Raw genomic sequence first — 19,514 nt, forward strand, 5'->3', positions numbered from 1 at the left:
GGTTGTTAACTGCGTGCACGACCCCCAAGTTATCGCAACGGAAGAGAATACTGCGATCGCGCAGTCGCTCCCCCCAAACTTCCAAGGCCACCATGATGTGAAAGAGCTCCAGCAACAACAGGTCGCCGGTCAGCCCCTCCCTCGACCAAGACTCGGGCCAAGAGGCCGCGCACCAAGCCCCGTCCAGGTTTCAACTGAACCCCGAGGAGCCCGCCGCATCTGTAAACAACTGCAATTCGAAACTGTCTACGAGCGGGGCCATCCAGATCCGTACACCATTGAAATCCGCTAGGAACGAAACCCACATAGCGAGGTCCCGCCTAATCTCTGCCGAGAAACGGACAAAATGGTGCGGCCTGGACACCCCGGCCGTGGACCGCTCCAACTTCCGGCAAAAAACCCTGCCCATGGGAATCACCCAACAGGCAAAGTTCAACTGACCTAAGAGGGATTGCGCCTCCCGCAAAGTAACCTTACTTCGTTCCGAGCACTGCGCAATGGACTCCCGTAGCTGCACGACCTTGTCCTGAGGCAGCCGGCACGCCCCCGCGACCGTAACGATCTCGATACCTAAAAATGACAAGCAGGAGAGGGGCCCCTCCGTCTCCTTCTCGGCCACCGGGACGCCAAAATGCCCCAGCAATGCCCGCAGCGAGAACAGCAGGAAACCACAGCGAGGAGAGTGTGCGGGCCCCATGCACAAAAAATCATCCAGGTAATGTGCAATCCCGCTACCTCCGCAAGAAAACTCCACGCACCAATGTAAAAAGGTGCTGAACTTTTCAAAAAAGGCACACGAAACGGAACACCCCACAGGCAGACACTTGTCAATGAAGTATTCCTTCCCGACGCGGAAACCCATGAATCGAAACGACTCCGGGTGCAAAGGGAGCAAGCGAAAAGCCGATTCAACGTCCAGCTTAGCCATGAGGGCCCCCGGGCCACACTCCCGGACCAAGCCCAGAGCATCCTCAAAGGACTGATACACCACCGAACAATCTTCCGGCGAAATCGCATCGTTCACCGAGGACCCCGATGGATAAGACAAATGCTGAATGAGCCGAAACTTACCCGGAGCCTTTTTGGGCACAACCCCCACCGGGGAAATTATCAAATCCTCGATAGGTGGCTGCGCAAAGGGGCCCGCCATTCTCCCCAGGCGAACCTCCTGTTCCACTTTACCTCGAAGCACGTCTGGGAAATCCCGGGCAGACTGCAGGTTCCTGGCTGCCCGAACCAAAACATCCCCCACCACAGGCAAACGAAAACCCAACGCAAAACCCTCCCGCAGAAATCTTGCGTCGTCTGTGTTTGGGTACCATCCTAACCATTTTAGCATGGCCCCCAAACGAACCGGGGTCGGCGCCCTAACTAGCGGCAAGCCCACCCGTTGCTCTTCCGGCAGGGCCAGCAGCCGCCTTGGCACCAGGACGCCCCCCGCGGAAGCAATTGGAAGCAGGGTGGGATCCGTTACATCGCAAGCAAAGGTGTCGAAAACGACACCGTTGCCCCAGGGGGCACGTGGCATTGTTGAACGCGAAACACGTCCCCTTTGCCGGCGTCTGCTGCGGAGAACGGGCCGCGTTCCAAGGGCGGCGCGGCGGACCATCAACCGCTGATCGAAACTGACTCGCCGTAGCGGCCTGCGCCACCGGCGCCCCCATAGCCACCATCTTCCCATCCTGCGCTCGCGTGACCTGAAGCCACACCTCCACGTCTTTGCATCCGAAGTCAATGACGTGTAGGCAATCGTGCTTCTGACGGAACTGTTTGTCGTATTGCAGCCACGAATCGTCCTTAGACTGACGCTGCATGTCATGCACGAGGTGAATATACCTGATGACGTTCATGTGTTCATCAGGGCGATCCTCCAAGTAGCACGCCGCGAAAACACAGAAGCCCGCCAACCAGTTGTCATACGATCGAAAGGCCTCCGTCCCTATACCACCCTTCGCGAGCGCTTCCTTACCTTCCCTCTTGGTGTCCTCCATCAACGTAAAGAGGTCGACGTATTCCCCCCGTCTAATCTTCCTCCTGCAACTCTCCCGCAATCCCCGCAAGACTGCCGTGTACTCGCAGTGAACCACGCCCGGCAAATTACGCCTCCTCCTTTCCCGTCGAGAACTACCACTACTCTTCCGAGACCGCTTATCCCGGTGCCGCGCCTCACGCCGCGCGTACCTGATAGCCCTCTTCCTAGCCTTCGCGGTGCTACTAACCGCAGACTGGCACGACGAAGAAGAGGAAGATCTACTCGACGTACTGCCGTACGAGGAAGAAGAGGACCCCAGCGACATAGCAACAGTATCGGTGTCCCACTCACCGGCGAGCCCGCTTCCTGAAGGCGATACGACGGCCACGACCGGCTCCTCGTCCCGATCGCTATCCGGATCCGCACCTGAAAAAGAAGGGACAACCGCCCCCGGAGCCGAAGCCCCCCTGGCGGGCATGGAAGCAGACGCCCCCGCGGGCGATGGGGTAGTGCTACCCAGCAATGCAGCGGCGGAGCCCAGACTGCGACACGCCTGTAGAAACTGCGCCATGGCTGGGTCAGACGCACTTGGGGGAACGGTTGCGTCGCCCGCAGCGGGAACCGATGAAACGCCACCCGGGGACAAAGCTGACAAAAACGGCGCAAACGCCGCTGTCATGGCCGATAGTGCCGACGCAACGGCAGAGGGATCCGGAGCCGCAGCTCCAGAGGTCCCCCCAGCCCCCGGGTCCACAGCCGGGATGGGTCGAACCGCGCCGGCACGCCGCCGGGAACCTTCACTAGCCGCCCCAATAACCCCTGTTCCTCCCTGCGGTGCATCTCGAGCCACCGAGCCGCTCCAGCCCCCACTGGCCCCGCCCACCGGGAGAACCCGCTGCCTTCTGCCACCAGCCAGAAACCCCACCCTCGGGCCCCCCGCCGTCACTACCAGAGGCCCCCGGGAGCCCCCCCCCCGTCAGAGCGGGGAGAGCGCCCCGGGAGTCCAGCTGCCCCACGGGCGCATGCGCGCGCTCGCGATCCGGACTGCACCAGCCTCACCGGACGGCCCGTGGAAGGTTCGCCGTCCCCCTCCATAGAGGCAATCCCCTCATGCTCTGGGGAGCCTCTGGTGACTCTCAGCGGTGGAGAGCGCAGGGAACGCGCATGCGCGCGTCCCCGCACCGCAGCAGCCGGCGGAGAATCCATGCCAGCGGGCTTCCCGGCTGGCTCTCCCCGCCGGCCGCCCGCTGCACGCCGCACACGCCCGCCGCCCAGCCCAACTTCAGCCGCAGGTGCGCCGGAGGGATCCCCTGGCGGTTGCGGCCTAGCCGGCGACGGGGGGGACGCACGCGCCGCGCGCGCACCCGAGAACGAACGCCCGCAGCAGCGCCAGCAGGCACAGACGCGGCCGTGAGCAGAGCACTCCGGCCTGTTGCACCGGAGGCCGGCTCCCGGGTAGGGGCCGCATCAAGGAAGCGGGCAGGAGGGGCAGAGGAGCGGCGAGGATGGGGCATGTCAGGCTAATGTATAATCCCGGGCAATGAGGACAGAGGGGGCACAGCAACAGCAGCTATGACAAGAGCACTTAAAATTAAGATGCAGCACAGCAAGAGACAAAGGGGGGTAGAGCACTCACCCTCACCACGACAAAAGCAGAAGAGGCTGACCCATCCCCTTTCTCAGGCTTAAGAGCCCATTCCACCTACCCCCAACATTCATTCCTATTGGCTAACAATAAAACTCCCATAATGCCTTACCGTCCTGCCCCCAGACTAGCTGAGGTTTAACCCACTCCTCTCCTATTCTGTCAATTCGTTCTCCTGAGCTGTGAGTAAGGGAGACGTTGGTATCCTACAGTATATACATCCTGCCCAAACTGACATCAAATTAACAGCATTCACATTTAATAAATAGCCCTCCTCTACCCAACTCGGCCCCGCAATTAATAGCTCCCGAATCACCCAGAATTAAAGTAGTAGCCCCATGTTGCTTAAATGAAATGCCATACTTAAGGACCACCATTAAATAGCTCCCACAATTAAATTCCCCCCAGCATCACCCGCTATAAATAAATAGCCCCAACATCATCAAACCATGAAGTTAATATCCCACACACCCCAACAGCCTCCATATTCCACTATGTCTCCTCCCACATATAACTGTGGGAGGCGGATCCCTTTGTCTACATTATTTCCCAGAGACAATGCCAGCCTGTCAGTGTACACCCCACATTTGGCTTGCTGGCAGTAGGCTAGAGAGATGGGGGGAATCATGGCACCTACAGAGGAGAGGAAAAGTGGAACTAGTTAATCAATTGCTCATACGATAAGTTGAATATTCCCAACAGAGGGGCCCACAACCAGGAAACAACACATTTTGGGAGAGGACAAGCTGCGATAAGCTAAGGTCGTTCAGACCAGGAACAGTTTCCTGACCGCGGCTTTCCTAGTCAACTAAAATAATGAAAATGTTGCTCTCATGACACAGCCTGTTAGGAGAACACTATTAAACATGAACTGGAGCAGCGCTTATATGTGTGCTTTTATTCAATCAAATGCAATAGTATCACTTTTTTAAAATAGTTTTGTAGCAATTAATACATAAAAACATTATAATACATATTAAAAAAATTCCCATTAAAGCAAGTTCTCACCCACTGGCACAGTTCAAATAGCTGTATTATTCCTTCTTTATATGCCTGTTCCTTTGATGCTCCAATTGCCAAGGACTAGTGGAAACACTTGTTCATATTGTATTCCAAAAGTTGTTCATCAAAGACCGACTTGCGGTATGTCCCTTTAAGTTTCCCGCCGAAGGAAAGCTCTCCTGAGCCAAATGCAGGTAATAGGCTGGAGTCCTCAAATCAATCGCGGTCTGGGCTCTGGATACCGTTTTGGCGAGTAGTAGGCAGATTTCCGATTGGTTAAGGTACACTCCCTGCGAATTCGTGGTGGAGCTGGTTCAGGCAGAAGGAATGGATAGATGCCCTGTGGGTAGGTTAGGAGAACACACAGGGAAGTCTAAGGTCTATCCTTCCTTCACGGAGATGATCACCTCTGTGTGTGTTGTGGGCATTACACACATCTTCCTCACCCAACTAGTAGAAGAGTTTAGGTTACATCTATCACTGGGATCATATTTTTTGCATGATATGGATACTCTATCCCCTTCACCACCCAAAAAACACACACACGCTTTTCAATACATTAACCAAAATTCCACTTCATTAATATCAAAAAAAGAAAAGTGATCTTAAAAAAAGAGACTGACACATATTATTTGCAGATTTAATTTGAGAATTACAAATAATACCATATGTAAATCACCCTGAAGCAAAGGGATCCGGTCTCTAAGTCGACAGTAACTAGGTCGACAATGTCTAGGTCGACCACTATTGGTCGACAGTAACTAGGTCAACAGGGTGTCTAGGTCGACAGGGTCTTTAGATCGACATGTTCTAGGTCGACAGGTCAAAGGTCGACATGAGTTTTTCACAATTTTTTTTCTTTTTTTGAACCTTTTCATACTTAACGATCCACATGGACTACGATTGGAACGGTAATCTGTGTCGAGCGAAGCGGTAGCGGAGCGAAGGCACCATGCGAGGGGATGCGGTGCACTAATTGGGGTTCCCGGTCACTCTACGAAGAAAACAACACCAAAATAACATAAAAAACTCATGTCGACCTTTTGACCTGTCGACCTAGAACATGTCGACCTAAAGACCCTGTCGACCTAGACACCCTGTCGACCTAGTTACTGTCGACCAATAGTGGTCGACCTAGACATTGTCGACCTAGTTACTGTCGACCTTCAATACCACACCCGAAGCAAAGGCGGATGTAGACGTCATGGGGCCCTAAGCAAGATGCCGATTTGTGCCCCTTCCCTCAGACAATCCATAGCCCCCCCCCCCCTTCATATACACACACACACTGATTGTAGCAGCAGGTCCCCAGTCAGTGTATGTTCCCTACCTGCTCCCGCTTTCTGGTGTTTCTTTAAGGGGAGGGGAAGGGACGACATACCCTCCTCCCCTCTGACTATTCCACTCCCCTTCCGGCTTGCACTTCAGACAGCAGCCTAGCAGCCTCAGGGGAATGGCGGTCTGCTGCGAACAGCTGCATAAAAAGAGTCAAACTAACTCATTGCAATCAGGGGCGCTTTAAGAGAGGAGGAGGCCCTAGTGCAGCCTCCTCTGTTCTGGCCCCCTCCTCTCTGCCGGCAGCGCTGAGAGTCTGAGCACTAGAACACTCAGACTCTACTGTGCATGCGCAGATCTCCAGGAAAATGGCGTGGCGGCATTTTCCTAGTGATATTTGTACTGCGCATGCGCAGAACTCTGTGAAAATGGCTGCTGTACCATTTTCACTGAGTTTTAACATCGCCGCGGACGTTGGCGTGGGACTCCAGAGGGATGAGTATTTAGAAAATGGGTGCAGCGTGTGCGGTGGGGGCCCCCACTGGACTCAGGGGCCCGTGTGCACTACACACATTGCACCCATTATAGATATGCCAGTGATTGCAGTGCTGCTGGCTGCGGGTTCCTTCAATAATGCGGCGGGCCCCCTTGGACCCGCTAGGCCCCAAGTGAGTCAAACTGACTCAATGTAATGCTGCTGGCTGCAGGTTCTTTCAATATGGTGGGCCCCCTTGGACCCGCTAGGCCCTAAGTGGCTGCCTATGTTGCCTAGCGGTAAATCAACTACTCCCCTGAAGGCTTATGCACTTTACGTGAGAGTCTTTCAATACCTCTCCTCTGGTCTAGCACAGATTAAATAAGATACTCACACAGAGATCACAGATCACTCTGCAGAGGTACAGCAGCAGGGCCCAAGGACATTTTTCAAAGCAGATAATGAGGCAGAGTAGGGCAGATGAGAGAACATACTGTACTTTCCCCATCTCACTTCTGTAAGTTCCTACACCCATATTAGTGCAGGAGATCAGTGATATCCACATGAAGATCCATCTCTCCACTGTTTATCTGTAACCAGCTGGAGGCGGTAGACAAAAAGACTTTTTGTATATATAATCTAATAAAGTTTAATGTCTAGTAACCAGCTTCAAAATTGTATGCCATTGTTTTTTCTATATAACTTCTAACATTAGTAAAACAAATAAATATATTTTGGACCATTTGTGAATTTAGGGCCTTATTTTGGTTTGTTAGCAAACCAAAAAAGTTAGCAGTTGGGCAAAACCATGTTGCACTGCAGGTGGAGCAGATGCAACTTGTGCTGGGAGATTTAGATTTGGGTGGGGTGTGTTCGAACTGCAATCTAAATTGCAGTGTAGAAATTAAGCAGCCAGTATTTACCCTGCACAGAAACAATATAACCCACCCAAATATAACTCTCTCTGCACATGTTACATCTGCTAACTTTTTTGGTTTGCTAACAAACCTGAATAAACCCCTTATTATTCACTTGTATAACTGCTATTTTATATTTCCTGGCATCTATTGTATATAAGACTTCTTTCATATAGTGCAAACTTTCTCTGTCCTGAGTAAATTGATGTGCACATTGTACTGGAATATATATGTATCTGTGAAAACAGTGTCGGACTGGGGCATGAAAGGCCCACCGGAGGGAATACTGTTGTAGGGGCCCATGCTTAAGGGTGTGGCCAGGCTCCAGTGGGAGCGTGGACAGCCACCACAGAGGTTTGGCTAGCCATTACAGAGTACATGTTCTGTCTCCCTTGGTGACTATATAATAAACCTGATCCCTAGAGGAGGAGGAGGGCCCAGAGGCAGTGGGGCCCACCAGGAGGGGCTTCCCATGTTCCCCTGTGGGCCAGTCCGACCCTGTATGACAATGTTCAGTGTTGCTCCAAAATATTAAAAAACAACAACTGATTTCTGCACATGAAAAGTTTATGCACAGTATACAGACCTTGATTTTACTGCTTTCTCTCTTTAGGGGGAGAGGTCTCAAACCTCCTAAAGAGAAGTTACCCATAGCAACCAATAAGCTTCTACCTATCATTCCATAAAATGTTCTAGATAAATGGTAGCTATAAGCTGATTGGTTGACAATAGCAACTCCTCCACTTCTCCACTTTAGAAGATTTGAGTATTACAAATTTCTGGTTTTAACTGGTAGAGCCATCTGATTGCAGGAGCAATGAAATAGACTACATGGAATTCCGCCTGTGGATTGGTCTCCACTCAGCCCTGCAGTGCCTTATTTTGGTCGCCACAGACGCCAGCTTCATTATTAAGTACATCACGCGTTTCACAGAGGAGGGGTTCTCTACGCTCATCAGCTTCATCTTCATTTATGATGCCATTAAAAAGATGATTGGAGCCTTCAAATATTACCCCATCAATTCTGACTTCAAACCCGACTACGTCACAACATACAGATGTGAATGTGTGGCTCCTGACCCAGGTCAGTGGGCACATTAGATGGAGACTGAAATATTGTAACAAAACAATATAAAAAGGGACATGATGATAAATGGATCATATTCATTAAAAGTGCTTGATTAAAAACATGCCATAAGAGAAAATAGGTTTATTATTTACCAAAAGGCTGGTGGCCTTGCAGATTCAAGTAAGCAGATTAGAAATTTGGGGTTCTATTTACTAAGCATTTTATGGAGATAAAGTGGACGGAGATAAAGTATAAGCCAATCAGCTCCTAACTGCCAAGTTACAGGTTGGGTTTGAAAAATGACAGGAGCTGGTTGGTTGGTACTTTGGGGGTCATTCTGAGTTGATCGCACGTAGCAACTTTTTGCTGCCCGTGTGATCAACTAGACGCCGCCTATGGGGGAGTGTATTTCTGCATAGCAGGGCTGCGAACTCTCGTGCAGCACTGCTATGCAAAAAAAGCTTCCTGTAAAAGAAGACCAGGGTAAGAGTTACTTACCCTGTGCGATCCTTCCAGCGATGCAGGTCCCGGAATTGGTGTCAGACATCTGCCCTCCAAACGCCTGGACACGCCTGCGTTGGACTCACCACTCCCCAAAAACGGTGAGTTGCCGCCCGTATACGCATTCCTCCTGTCAATCTTCTTGCAGTCGCCGCTGCGACCGCTTCCTTCACGGTGTGCAATGCGGCCGCCACGCATGCACAGTTCCGACCCGATCGCACAGCTGCGAAAAAGCGCAGCATGCGATCGGGTCGGAATGACCCCCTTTATCTCCGTCCACTTTATCTCCATCCAAGGGTTATAGACACTTTGTCACATGTATCTAATATATATTGAACAGCAAAAAGGAGGTAAAGAGTGTTTTTTTTTTAACCTGTGTTCTACATAAGTACATGGGATAGCTTGAAAGGGTTACTATCGCCTGATAAATATTCATCAAAATAGACGGAGATCTATTAAACCTTAGAGAAAGATAAAGTTCATAAGTTGCCAAATTAAATTGAAACAGTCATTTTATAGCTGTGCTAGATACATGACAGAAGCTGATTGGTTACTATGCCCACTTTATCTCTCTTGAAGATTGATACATCTCCTGCTAGGGGCTGTATAAAACCTTCTAAAGAGTCTATGAGTGAGCAAGCAGTCGCCAATAGCAACCATTTTATAGAATGTACTTGATAAATACCAGCTAGAAGTTGGTTGCTATGAGCAATTTATCCACTTGTTCACTTCTGTTTCCCCTGATGCATTTAGTAAAGTTTTACAAAATGTAGGAAGCTGACAAACATTCGAAGGGCTGTTTCACTTGGGATAACCTGCTCTAATTCTGTTCTGCCCCCCACATGTATCAAGGAGGGGGTCTAACATTAGGAAGACCCCTGTCACTTTTAAAGACAATTTATTGCTTTATATATTTACAGTGTAATCTCTCCATAGTGCTTAAACATTATAGTGATACTGTACAAGGTAACAGAAATGTATAATCCAGTGGTTCTTAAACTGTGTGCCATGTCACCCTGGGGTGCCTCAGGACATTGCAGGGGTACCTCAGATTGGTGGTCCAGGACCAATTCAAATTATGTATTGTCAATGTAATAGGCAAAACCAGTGCTGGTGGCTGCCAGTCATAACATATGTGGACAAACAGAAGCAAATCTTGTCTCTCACCACAACCTAAGTTTGACATATAAACACAATTTACTTAATTTAAGTTATCCTGCAGGGTCCCCAGGGTATCCACAGGATACATTGGGATATGGTTGAGCAACTACGGATCTTGCACCAATCAGTCAAAGCTTTCTGGCCACCCAGCATTCAGCGGCCCCTTCCATATATCCTCGCCTCCTGGCTCAGGCAAATAATTTTTTTGTTTGGTACGGCAGAAGCCGGACCATGGTCTAAGTGCTGCTGGTTTTTAGCAGCCAAAAGCTTTTTTATTTTATTTTTATAGTCTTACTATTTTTTCTGAGTGATCTTTCTAAACAGCGTCTTATACGTACCTTAGAAAGGGTCGCGACAACGCTTACCCACGAGTACAGTGCTGTTTCAGTGGGCGTCTGTGTCAAATAAAACTAGCAGGTCCAGCAGACGTTACCAGGCAGTGGCCGGAGCACGGGGAGAAGGTTCTGCTTAGAGGGGGAACACGGACAATGCCGCACTGTTTGGGGGGAGACTACCAAACAGTCGCTGACGCGGCTGCCACCGGGAGTGCACCAGCGCTAGGCCTTAGGGATCATAGGCTCCAGGGGTAGCATGAGGCCGTGATCCCTAGGGTTGATGTCAGCAGTGGGTAGTCAGACGCTCCCCTGGTCGCCCCTCCCCCTGGTTCCTGACCAGTTTCCTCTGAATTTCCCGGCATGAACTGAATTCCCGCTTCCGACAAAGACGCTGTGTAATAAGGGACCCAGTCACAGCATAGGCAGCTGTGTGACTGGAGCGTCAGTGTTCACTTGGGCGTCTGTGTTCACTATAGGTTCATGGAGCAGCGGTGTACACGTCTGGATCCACTCAGTGTTCGCAAACGTATTGATCGATCCTGGAAGCGGGGTAAGTCTCCCTGTATCCCACTCTCCTGAGTACGGGCTATACAGCACTAAGTCTCTACCTTTGAGTACGAATAGTTGGATAAGTGCATAATGCATATGAGTTTGATAATATTACTGTGGTTTTTTTCGCTATGCATCTGAATACGGTTAAAACTTTTTTATAAAGTAATGCAGTAATATGTTTCTCCTACATACTTCAACTGTATCTGTAGTTGAATATGTGCTCATATTGCTTATTATACTAATGTACAGTATAACCTGTGACTGACTGCTAGTGTGATTGCTGACTTTGCTATAAATTCTGTCAGTTTTTTCTGTTTACTCCGATCCTCAATGCTGGTGCTAAGCAGGGTAGGGTCGGATTGTATGTCACTTTAACACATCTTAAAGTGATTACAGTCACAAATTGTGTATTACACCGTGAAAGTGTCTGATTATTTATCATGTCTAAGAGCGGCAAAGGTGAGGAAAATACACTCACAGCAGCACCGACACTCATATCATGTTTGTCATGTAAAGCTGGGTTAACCTCTCAGGATCTGGTTCAGGATGGGTTGTGTGCAAACTATTTTAGCTTTCACCAAGGACTCTTGAAAAATTCAAGGCAGACGCAGGTGCAAGTTGATCCCCAATGGGCTATGTTTGCACAGACATTATCCAGTAAAGCTGAGCGGATAATTCCAACTTCTGTACCAACAATAGGTTACACTATTAACCCTTATGTACAGCATTCCACCTGTGGTTTATTATTTCCAGCAGGGAAAGCAGTAGCCTCTCAATAGAAACAGGCTGAAAAGCCAGTGCTAAGTAAATCATTTAGACACGAAACAACATCTTCACAGTCTACACGTTTCAGATGAGGATTCATCAGAGGAGGATGACTCATTACACTCTTGTTCTGCATATGAAGATGAGGAAGAAGGTTTCAGCTCAGTGGACATATCTGAGTTTATTACTGTAATGAAATCCATTTTATCCTTAGAAGAATCAGCAGAGCCTGTGTTAAAATCCAAGGCACCTGTATTTAAACGTCCTAAAACAGTTAACACTGAGTTTCCTGGATCAGAACAGCTGACGGAAATTATGGAAGAGGCTTGGGCAGTAAGACATTTAGAATTCCTAGGAAATGGAATTCCAATTATCCTTTTCCGACTGGGGACTCTTTAAAGAGAGAGGTAGCCCCTAAAGTAGATATGCATGTGATTCTCTTAGTGCGAAAATCTACATTACCTCTGCTTTCAACTTCTTTAAACCACTTAACTGACGATTTTTCCCTTCAAAAGCGTTAAAACATTGTTTTTTAAAATGTATTATATTTAATAAAGTTGAAAAAGTATTTTTTAAAATATTTAAACATTATATTATGCACATCTGCAGAACGGATCTCCTCGTCAAAAACGGAGGGACAGGGTGGGACGGCGCAGTTGCATGAAATCTGACCATGCCAGTAAAGTGGTTTGATGTCACGGATAGGAGAGTAGATGGTTTGTTAAAACCATTTTATCCCTGTCTGGGGCAATCATTAGACCAGCCATGGCCTCAGTCTGGATGGCTAAAGCAGTGGCTGCCTGGGCGGATGCACTGGAAGGGGAAATTTCAGTGACTCTAGAGAGTAAAAATCCCATGCGGCACATATCAAACAGGCTGCAATATTCTCGAAAGAAGCAGCCTTAGATATGGGTACTATTGCCTCTCAAGCATCAGCCTCAACAGTAGCTGCTCGCCGAGCAGTTTGGCTACACATCTGGAAAGCTGATTCAGAATCCAAAAAAGTTTTGGAGTCATTACCTTTGTCTTTGGTAAAGAGTTAACCAGTATTTTGAAGTCAGAAGCAGACTCCAAGAAAGTTAAGTTTCTTTCTACTTACAAACTGAAGCCTAAAATTTCAGCTTTTCGTCCCTTTCGGTCTCAATGAAAAGCAAAAGGAAAGGGTGATAGCAAACAGTCCCAGTATATCAGGTCTGGTAAGAATAAAAAGCATTAGGCATCCAGAGGACTGGCTTCTAAAACAGAAATTAAGCCATCAGCCTGATGGGGCGGGCCTCCACCTGGGGGACCCCAGGGGGAGAGGCCAACTTCTTCATTTTGCACAAATCTGACAGCAGTCACAGCAGTCTACCACGGATGCCTGGGTGCAAGAAGCGGTATCTCACGGCTATGCATTTGCTTTCAGGAAAAACCCTCCTCAAAGGTTTTTTTGTACCAGCTAGGGCTTTGCAAGAGGCAGTTCAGAAAATGCTTTAGTCAGGAGTAATCATTACAGTTCCTCCTGCACAATAAGGACAGTGTTTCTACTCCAACCTGTTTTTGGTCCAGAAGCCGAACGGTTTGGTCCAGCCCATACTCAATCTAAAAATGCTGAACAAGTACATTTGGGTACCTTGGTTTCATATGGAGACTTTAAGTTCCATCATTTTGGCTATGCAACCAGTGGATTTTATGTTGTCCCTGGATATACCGGATGCTTACATACATGTTCCTATAGCCCTGTTCCATCAGCGCTATCTCAGGTTCGCTATCCTCAAACAGCATTTTCAGTTTCAGGCTCTGCCATTCGGGTTGGCCACAGCCCCCAGAGTATTCACCAGAATTATGGCATCTTATCTTCACCAGCAGGGGATAAGAATATTTCCATACCTCTACGATCTTTTAATCCTGGCACAGTCTCAGGAATTGCTTCTGTGTCATCTGCAGCAGACAATAGAGTGTCTGCAGAAGCACGGTTGGTTTATAAATTGGGCAAAATCATCTTTGGTTCCATCACAACAGATGACTCACTTGGGGGCGGTATTGGATTCGAGCCTTCAGAGAGTAATTTTACCTCTGACCAAAATAACCAAACTTCAGTTAAGGATCCAGGAGCGTCTACACAGTCGAAGAGTATCCATTCACGCAGCAATGCATATGATGGAATTAATAGTGTCAACATTCGGCATGGTAAAGTATGCTCAGTTCCATTCAAGGCCTCTGCAACATATGATCCTTAGCAAGTGGAATGGTTTTCATCAGACAATAGAAACGCAGACTATGGTTCTTCCTCTGGAAGTAAGGAGGTCATTAGCCTGGTGGCTACAGACAGCCCATCTGGACAAAGGGAGACCCTTTTTGGATATCAGATTGGGAAATTCTGACAACAGATGCCAGCCTTCAGGGCTGGGGAACAGTGTCAGGAAGAAATTGCTTCCAGGGGCAGTGGTCCAAGGAAGAAAGTTGCCTGCCAATAAATGTATTGGAACTTCGAGCCATATACATGGCATTGAATCAGGCAAAGGACATCCTTCAGGGGAAACCAGTCCAGTTCCACTCGGACAATGGAACGGCAGTTGTGTACCTCAACCATCAGGGAGGAACTCGCAGCTGGAAAGCAATGAAAGAAGTAAGTCACATGTTAAAGTGGGAAGAACATCATCTTCCAGCCTTGTCCGCAGTTTTCGTTCCAGGAGCCCTAAACTGTGAAGCGGAGTTTATTAGTCGGCACACCATTCATGTAAACGAATTAACTTTACAACTGGAAATCTTCCAGACCCTGGTCGACAGATGGGGGTTGCCAGAGATAGATCTCATGGCGTCTGGTCAGAACCACAAGGTGCCCGCATATGGGGGGTAATTCCAAGTTGATCGCAGCAGGAAATTTTTTAGCAGTTGGGCAAAACCATGTGCACTGCAGGGGAGGCAGATATAACATTTGTAGAAAGAGTTAGATTTGGGTGGGTTATTTTATTTCTGTGCAGGGTAAATACTGGCTGCTTTATTTTTACACTGCAAATTAGATTGCAGATTGAACACACCACACCCAAATCTAACTCTCTCTGCACATGTTATATCTGCCTCCCCAGCATTGCACATGGTTTTGCCCAATTGCTAACAGAATTCCTGCTGCAATCAACTTGGAATTACCCCCATGGATCAAGAACAAAGGATCCCAAAGCGATCTTTGTGGATGCTCTGTCATTGAGATGGGACTTTCATCTGGCCTATGTGTTTCCTCCCATCACCCTGTTATCCAGGGTGGTGAGAAAGGTAAAACAAGGAAAAAGTGCTGTGATACTAATAGCTCCGGCTTGGCCCAGAAGACATTGGTACACAGATCTGCAGAGGATGTTGATGGATGCTCCATTCCTACTACCTCAATGTCCAGATCTACTGATTCAGGGACCTTGTCATCACAGACATCTGGATCGACTGTCTTTGACGGTGTGGCTCTTGAGACCTCCATCCTGAAGTCATGAGGATTCTCACAACAGGCAATTCAAACAATGCTTAGAGCAAGGAAACCCTCCTCAGCTCGCATTTATCACAGAATATGGTAAGCCTATATTCAGTGGTGCAGTGAACGGAAATTTGACCCCAGGTCTTTCAGAGTTTCCAGAATCCTAGCATTCCTTCAGGCAGGAATGGATAAAGGTTTAAGGGTGGCTTCCTGGAAAGTACAGGTGTCAACACTATCTGTATGGTTCCAAAAGAAAATTGCCAAACTACAGGATGTGCACAGTTTTTTCCAGGGAATGCTGCGTATTCAACATCCTTTTGTTCCTCCTACAGTGCCTTGGGACCTAAATTTAGTTCAAAAGGCCCTTCAAGTTGCCCCATTTGAACCACTTAAAAGAGTGGATTTTAAATGGTTGACAGCTAAAGTTCTTTTTCTACTGGCCATTGCTTCAGCTAGCAGAGTTCAGATTTAGGCGCATTGTTATATCGTCCTTCATTTCTGATTTTTTTATCCAGATAGAGCAGTTCTCAGAACTAAATCTGGGTATCTTCCTAAGGTGGTGTCTAAGTTCCACCTTAACAAATAAATTGTAGTCGCGGCTTTCCAGGGGCCGGACCTCTCTGCGAGAGATGCATCGTTGGACATAGTCCGTGCCTTAAGGATCTACGTAGAGCATACCAGTGCTAGCAGAAAGACAGATTCTCTCTTTGTTCTCTATGGATTTCACAAGAGAGGATGGCCTGCTGATAATCAGACACTGGTGAGGTGGCTTCGGATGACGATTTCAGAAGCATATTCTAAGGCTGATTTCCCGGTTCTGGATAATGTCTCTGCTCACTCTACTCGTAAGGTAGGTCTATCATGGGCTGCACAATGTGGTGCTTCATAAGAACAGATCTGTAAGGCAGCCACATGGCCTTGCATTAACAGATTCATTAGACATTATGCCGTAGATACTTTTACCTCTCAGGACGCTGAATTCGGGTGAAGGATTCTCCTGTTTAATCAGGAGCATCCCCACCACTATATTGCTTTGGGACATCCCAGTGTATCCTGGGGATACCCTTGGGCCCTGCATGAGAAATATACGTTATGGTAAGAACTTACCGTTGATAACGGTATTTCTCCTAGGTCCACAGGTTCCACAGGGATCCCACAATCAAGCACCTGATTTAAAGTTCCTTTTACTCACTAACCTCTTCCTTCTTGTACGGAAGGGTGTGCATGTGTGTTCTTCTCGCCTGATTAGGGCTCTACATGATGCTCCTGCCTTAAGCTTTGGAAAACAACTGATTTGCCTGAGCCAGGAGGTGGGGATATATGGACGGGCACGCTGCATGCTGGGAGGCCAGAAAGCTTTGACCGATTGGTGCAAGATCTGCTGTCGCTCAACCATATCCCAATGTATCCTGTGGAACCTGTGGACTTAGGAGAAATACCGTTATCAACGGTAAGTTCTTACCATAATGTATATATTTCTTTCTAAATTTCTCAATAAGAAACTTGTGGCCTAGGCGTGCCGTGAAATTTTTTTTGATACTTTAGGGCGCCGTGATTCAAAAAAGTTTGAGAATCACTGGTATAATCAGTAAATAATGATGACTGAGTGTTACTGTTACAGGATATGATACAGCTGGCAAACACTGCAATCAGTGAAAACTGGAAGTGGGTTTATCCGAAGTGTAATACACGTAGTGTTAATTTCCACCAACTTATATTTTGATTGTGCAATGAATAACCTACACTGTATAAATGCACGTCCAAGCTTTGTTTTATTGCATTGTGCAAGAATGCTACAGTATGTTTGACCTGATGACAAACAAATAATACAAATAGGCAATAAGAATAAATTACTTAAAGCTATAGCTATGCTACATGTTAATCATATACTACACCGTGAAGCCAACCACCTCCATTATCTATAACATTTATGTTTTAAACTGGTAATACAGGTTGAGTATCCCTTATCCAAAACGCTTGGGACCAGAGGTATTTTGGATATCGGATTTTTCCGTATTTTGGAATAACTAGATACCATAATGAGATATCATGGTGATGGGACCCAAGTCTAAGCACAGAATACATTTATCTTTCATATACACCTTATACACACAGCCTGAAGGTAATTTTAGCCAATATTTTTTATAACTTTGTGCATTAAACAAAGTGTGTGTACATTCACACAATTTATTTATGTTTCATATACACCTTATACACACAGCCTGAAGGTCATTTAATACAATATTTTTAATAACTTTGTTTATTAAACAAAGTTTGTGTACATTGAGCCATCAAAAAACAAAGGTTTCACTATCTCACTCTCACTCAAAAAAGTCCGTATTTCGGAATATTCCGTATTTCGGAATATTTGGATATGGGATACTCAACCTGTACTGTTGCAGAACAGGAAGTCAGCAGTACGTAGGAATATTGCTTCACCACATGACTAATGTCTATACAAATATTTGTAAGTCATCTGTATTTTTAAAGATTATAGCATGTTATGTATTATGTATTTTAGCAGTATCTTTACGCATGGGATGGAATAGTAAAATAATAGAAAAATAAGTAGGGTAAGGCAGTTACAGATTGTAAAAAGCAATGTGTCTGATGTAAACGGAAACAGGACAAAATCAAGATGGCTTTTGCTTACCATGTTGCAGACAACTATTGTAACTGATATCTGCCACATCTCTCCTTATTCTCTGCATTCTTTTCTCTGGCTGTCCTTTACTTCATGTAAGTATTGGTAGAAAACTTGAAATATTTATTTTTCCCCATAGTAGAATGTGGTGTATTTTGTACTTATGTATAAAGCAGTGGGTTCTGTATTTCATTGGAATATTTTATTGGTTCCTTTAGGAAGCCATCATGAACATTTAGTCCCATATCTCCATACAGTACTTATGACTCCACTGTCCCAGATTTGATCCTTCCCACAAGATTACTTATTCTTATACAAGGTTCCCGTAAACTGTTTTACAACATTTAGCACCAAAAATGAAGCCTAGCCTAACTTTTATGCCCTAAGCAAACTTCAGATCTTCCAGCATGAGCTACTCCTCTGGACAATGGTCTGATCAGTGTTTCCCTCTTATTTTACAATAAAAAATATCTGTAGTATCCATTTACCACAGAGTGGAGGCAGCCATTTTGTGGGGACTGATATTTAACAGGTGACTTCACTAGTTGCTAGGTAACATTACTGAGGTATGAGGCACAACGCTCACTGGTTCCTAGGGACTTGCTAGACTTGTTGTGACGTCCCTAGTCACCTATGAATGGATAGTCTTCATTCTCATGTATATTGGTTCAGTGGCTTATCCCAATGTCAGCCAGCACATTCTTATCTGCTTTAAAGGAGATGACTACCTTAACAGTATTTTTAAATTCACATTAAAAATTAACTTTTATTAAATGAACTGAATTGGATTACCGCCACAAGACTCACTCAGTCGGTGGAGCACCCTGAGCCTGGCAGCAGGTGATGTGATACCTAAGCTAACTGTATTATACTGCCCTGTCATGGTGGCCAACGTCAGTTGGACACATGATCACTAAGGGTCAATCCCATGGGGCTGTGCACAAAAATCTGCAAGTCCAGGGTGAGATGAGGCAGAGAGGGGGTCAGAGTTTCATCACCATTGTCTACGTTTCCACGCCATTGATCTCGCAAATTCGCAACTAATAGGATTGACCCCCTAGAGCTAAGGGGTCTATGTACTAAGACTTGGAGAGAGATAAAGTACCAGCCAATCAGCTCCAGACTGCCATGTTACAGGCTGTGTTTGTAAAATCAGTTAGGAGCTGATTGGTTTGTAGTTTATCTCTCTCCATTTTATCTCTCTCTAAGGCTGAGTACACAGACCCCTAAGTCTTGTTGATTAATGTATACAGTGCTACAGTAAAGAATTCATAAGAAACTACAGCAACTGAAAAATAAGTGGGAAAAATGTCACATACTGTAGATGTAGCTCCGCTTTTCCCTTTGAGACTGTCATATATACAGTATGTGGCCTAGTTTACAGTACAGTGGCCTTTTTATTAAAAGTCACTACTGCCCTTAAAGATCCAGACACAGTATATGGAATTAGTTATGCAGTTAATAAATTGTAAGGCATAGATTTTCATGACTCCTCTCACCAAGGGGGATATTTATCAAAGCTTGTAGAGAGATACAATGGAGAGAGATAAAGTACCAATCAGCTCTTAACCATTGGCGTATCTATAATGATGGTTTGCGCATGCTCTTTAGAGATGTCCCTGGGAACAAGGTACAGGCGCCATGTTCCCGGAGACCTGCACATGCGCAGTAGACTTTAGCACAAAGCCAGAATCCACAGCGCTGCAGCCGCCACCAGATAGGAGGGTCCCATCACAGAGCCTGCACACAAGCCCTCTCC

The 19,514-nt window shown here is 46.8% G+C and overlaps 1 protein-coding gene across 1 annotated transcript in view; it reads left to right on the forward strand.

The window, feature by feature from the left end:
* SLC4A5 (solute carrier family 4 member 5) overlaps positions 1 to 19,514 on the forward strand; it is a 176,365-nt gene that overhangs the window by 134,928 nt on the left and 21,923 nt on the right. The window contains exon 15 of the mRNA XM_063932112.1: positions 8,099 to 8,370. Coding sequence (XP_063788182.1) covers positions 8,099 to 8,370 — 272 coding nt within the window. The remainder of the gene's footprint in view (positions 1 to 8,098; positions 8,371 to 19,514) is intronic.

The sequence above is a fragment of the Pseudophryne corroboree genome, chromosome 6, assembly GCF_028390025.1.
Source record: "Pseudophryne corroboree isolate aPseCor3 chromosome 6, aPseCor3.hap2, whole genome shotgun sequence".
Lineage (NCBI taxonomy): Eukaryota > Metazoa > Chordata > Amphibia > Anura > Myobatrachidae > Pseudophryne > Pseudophryne corroboree.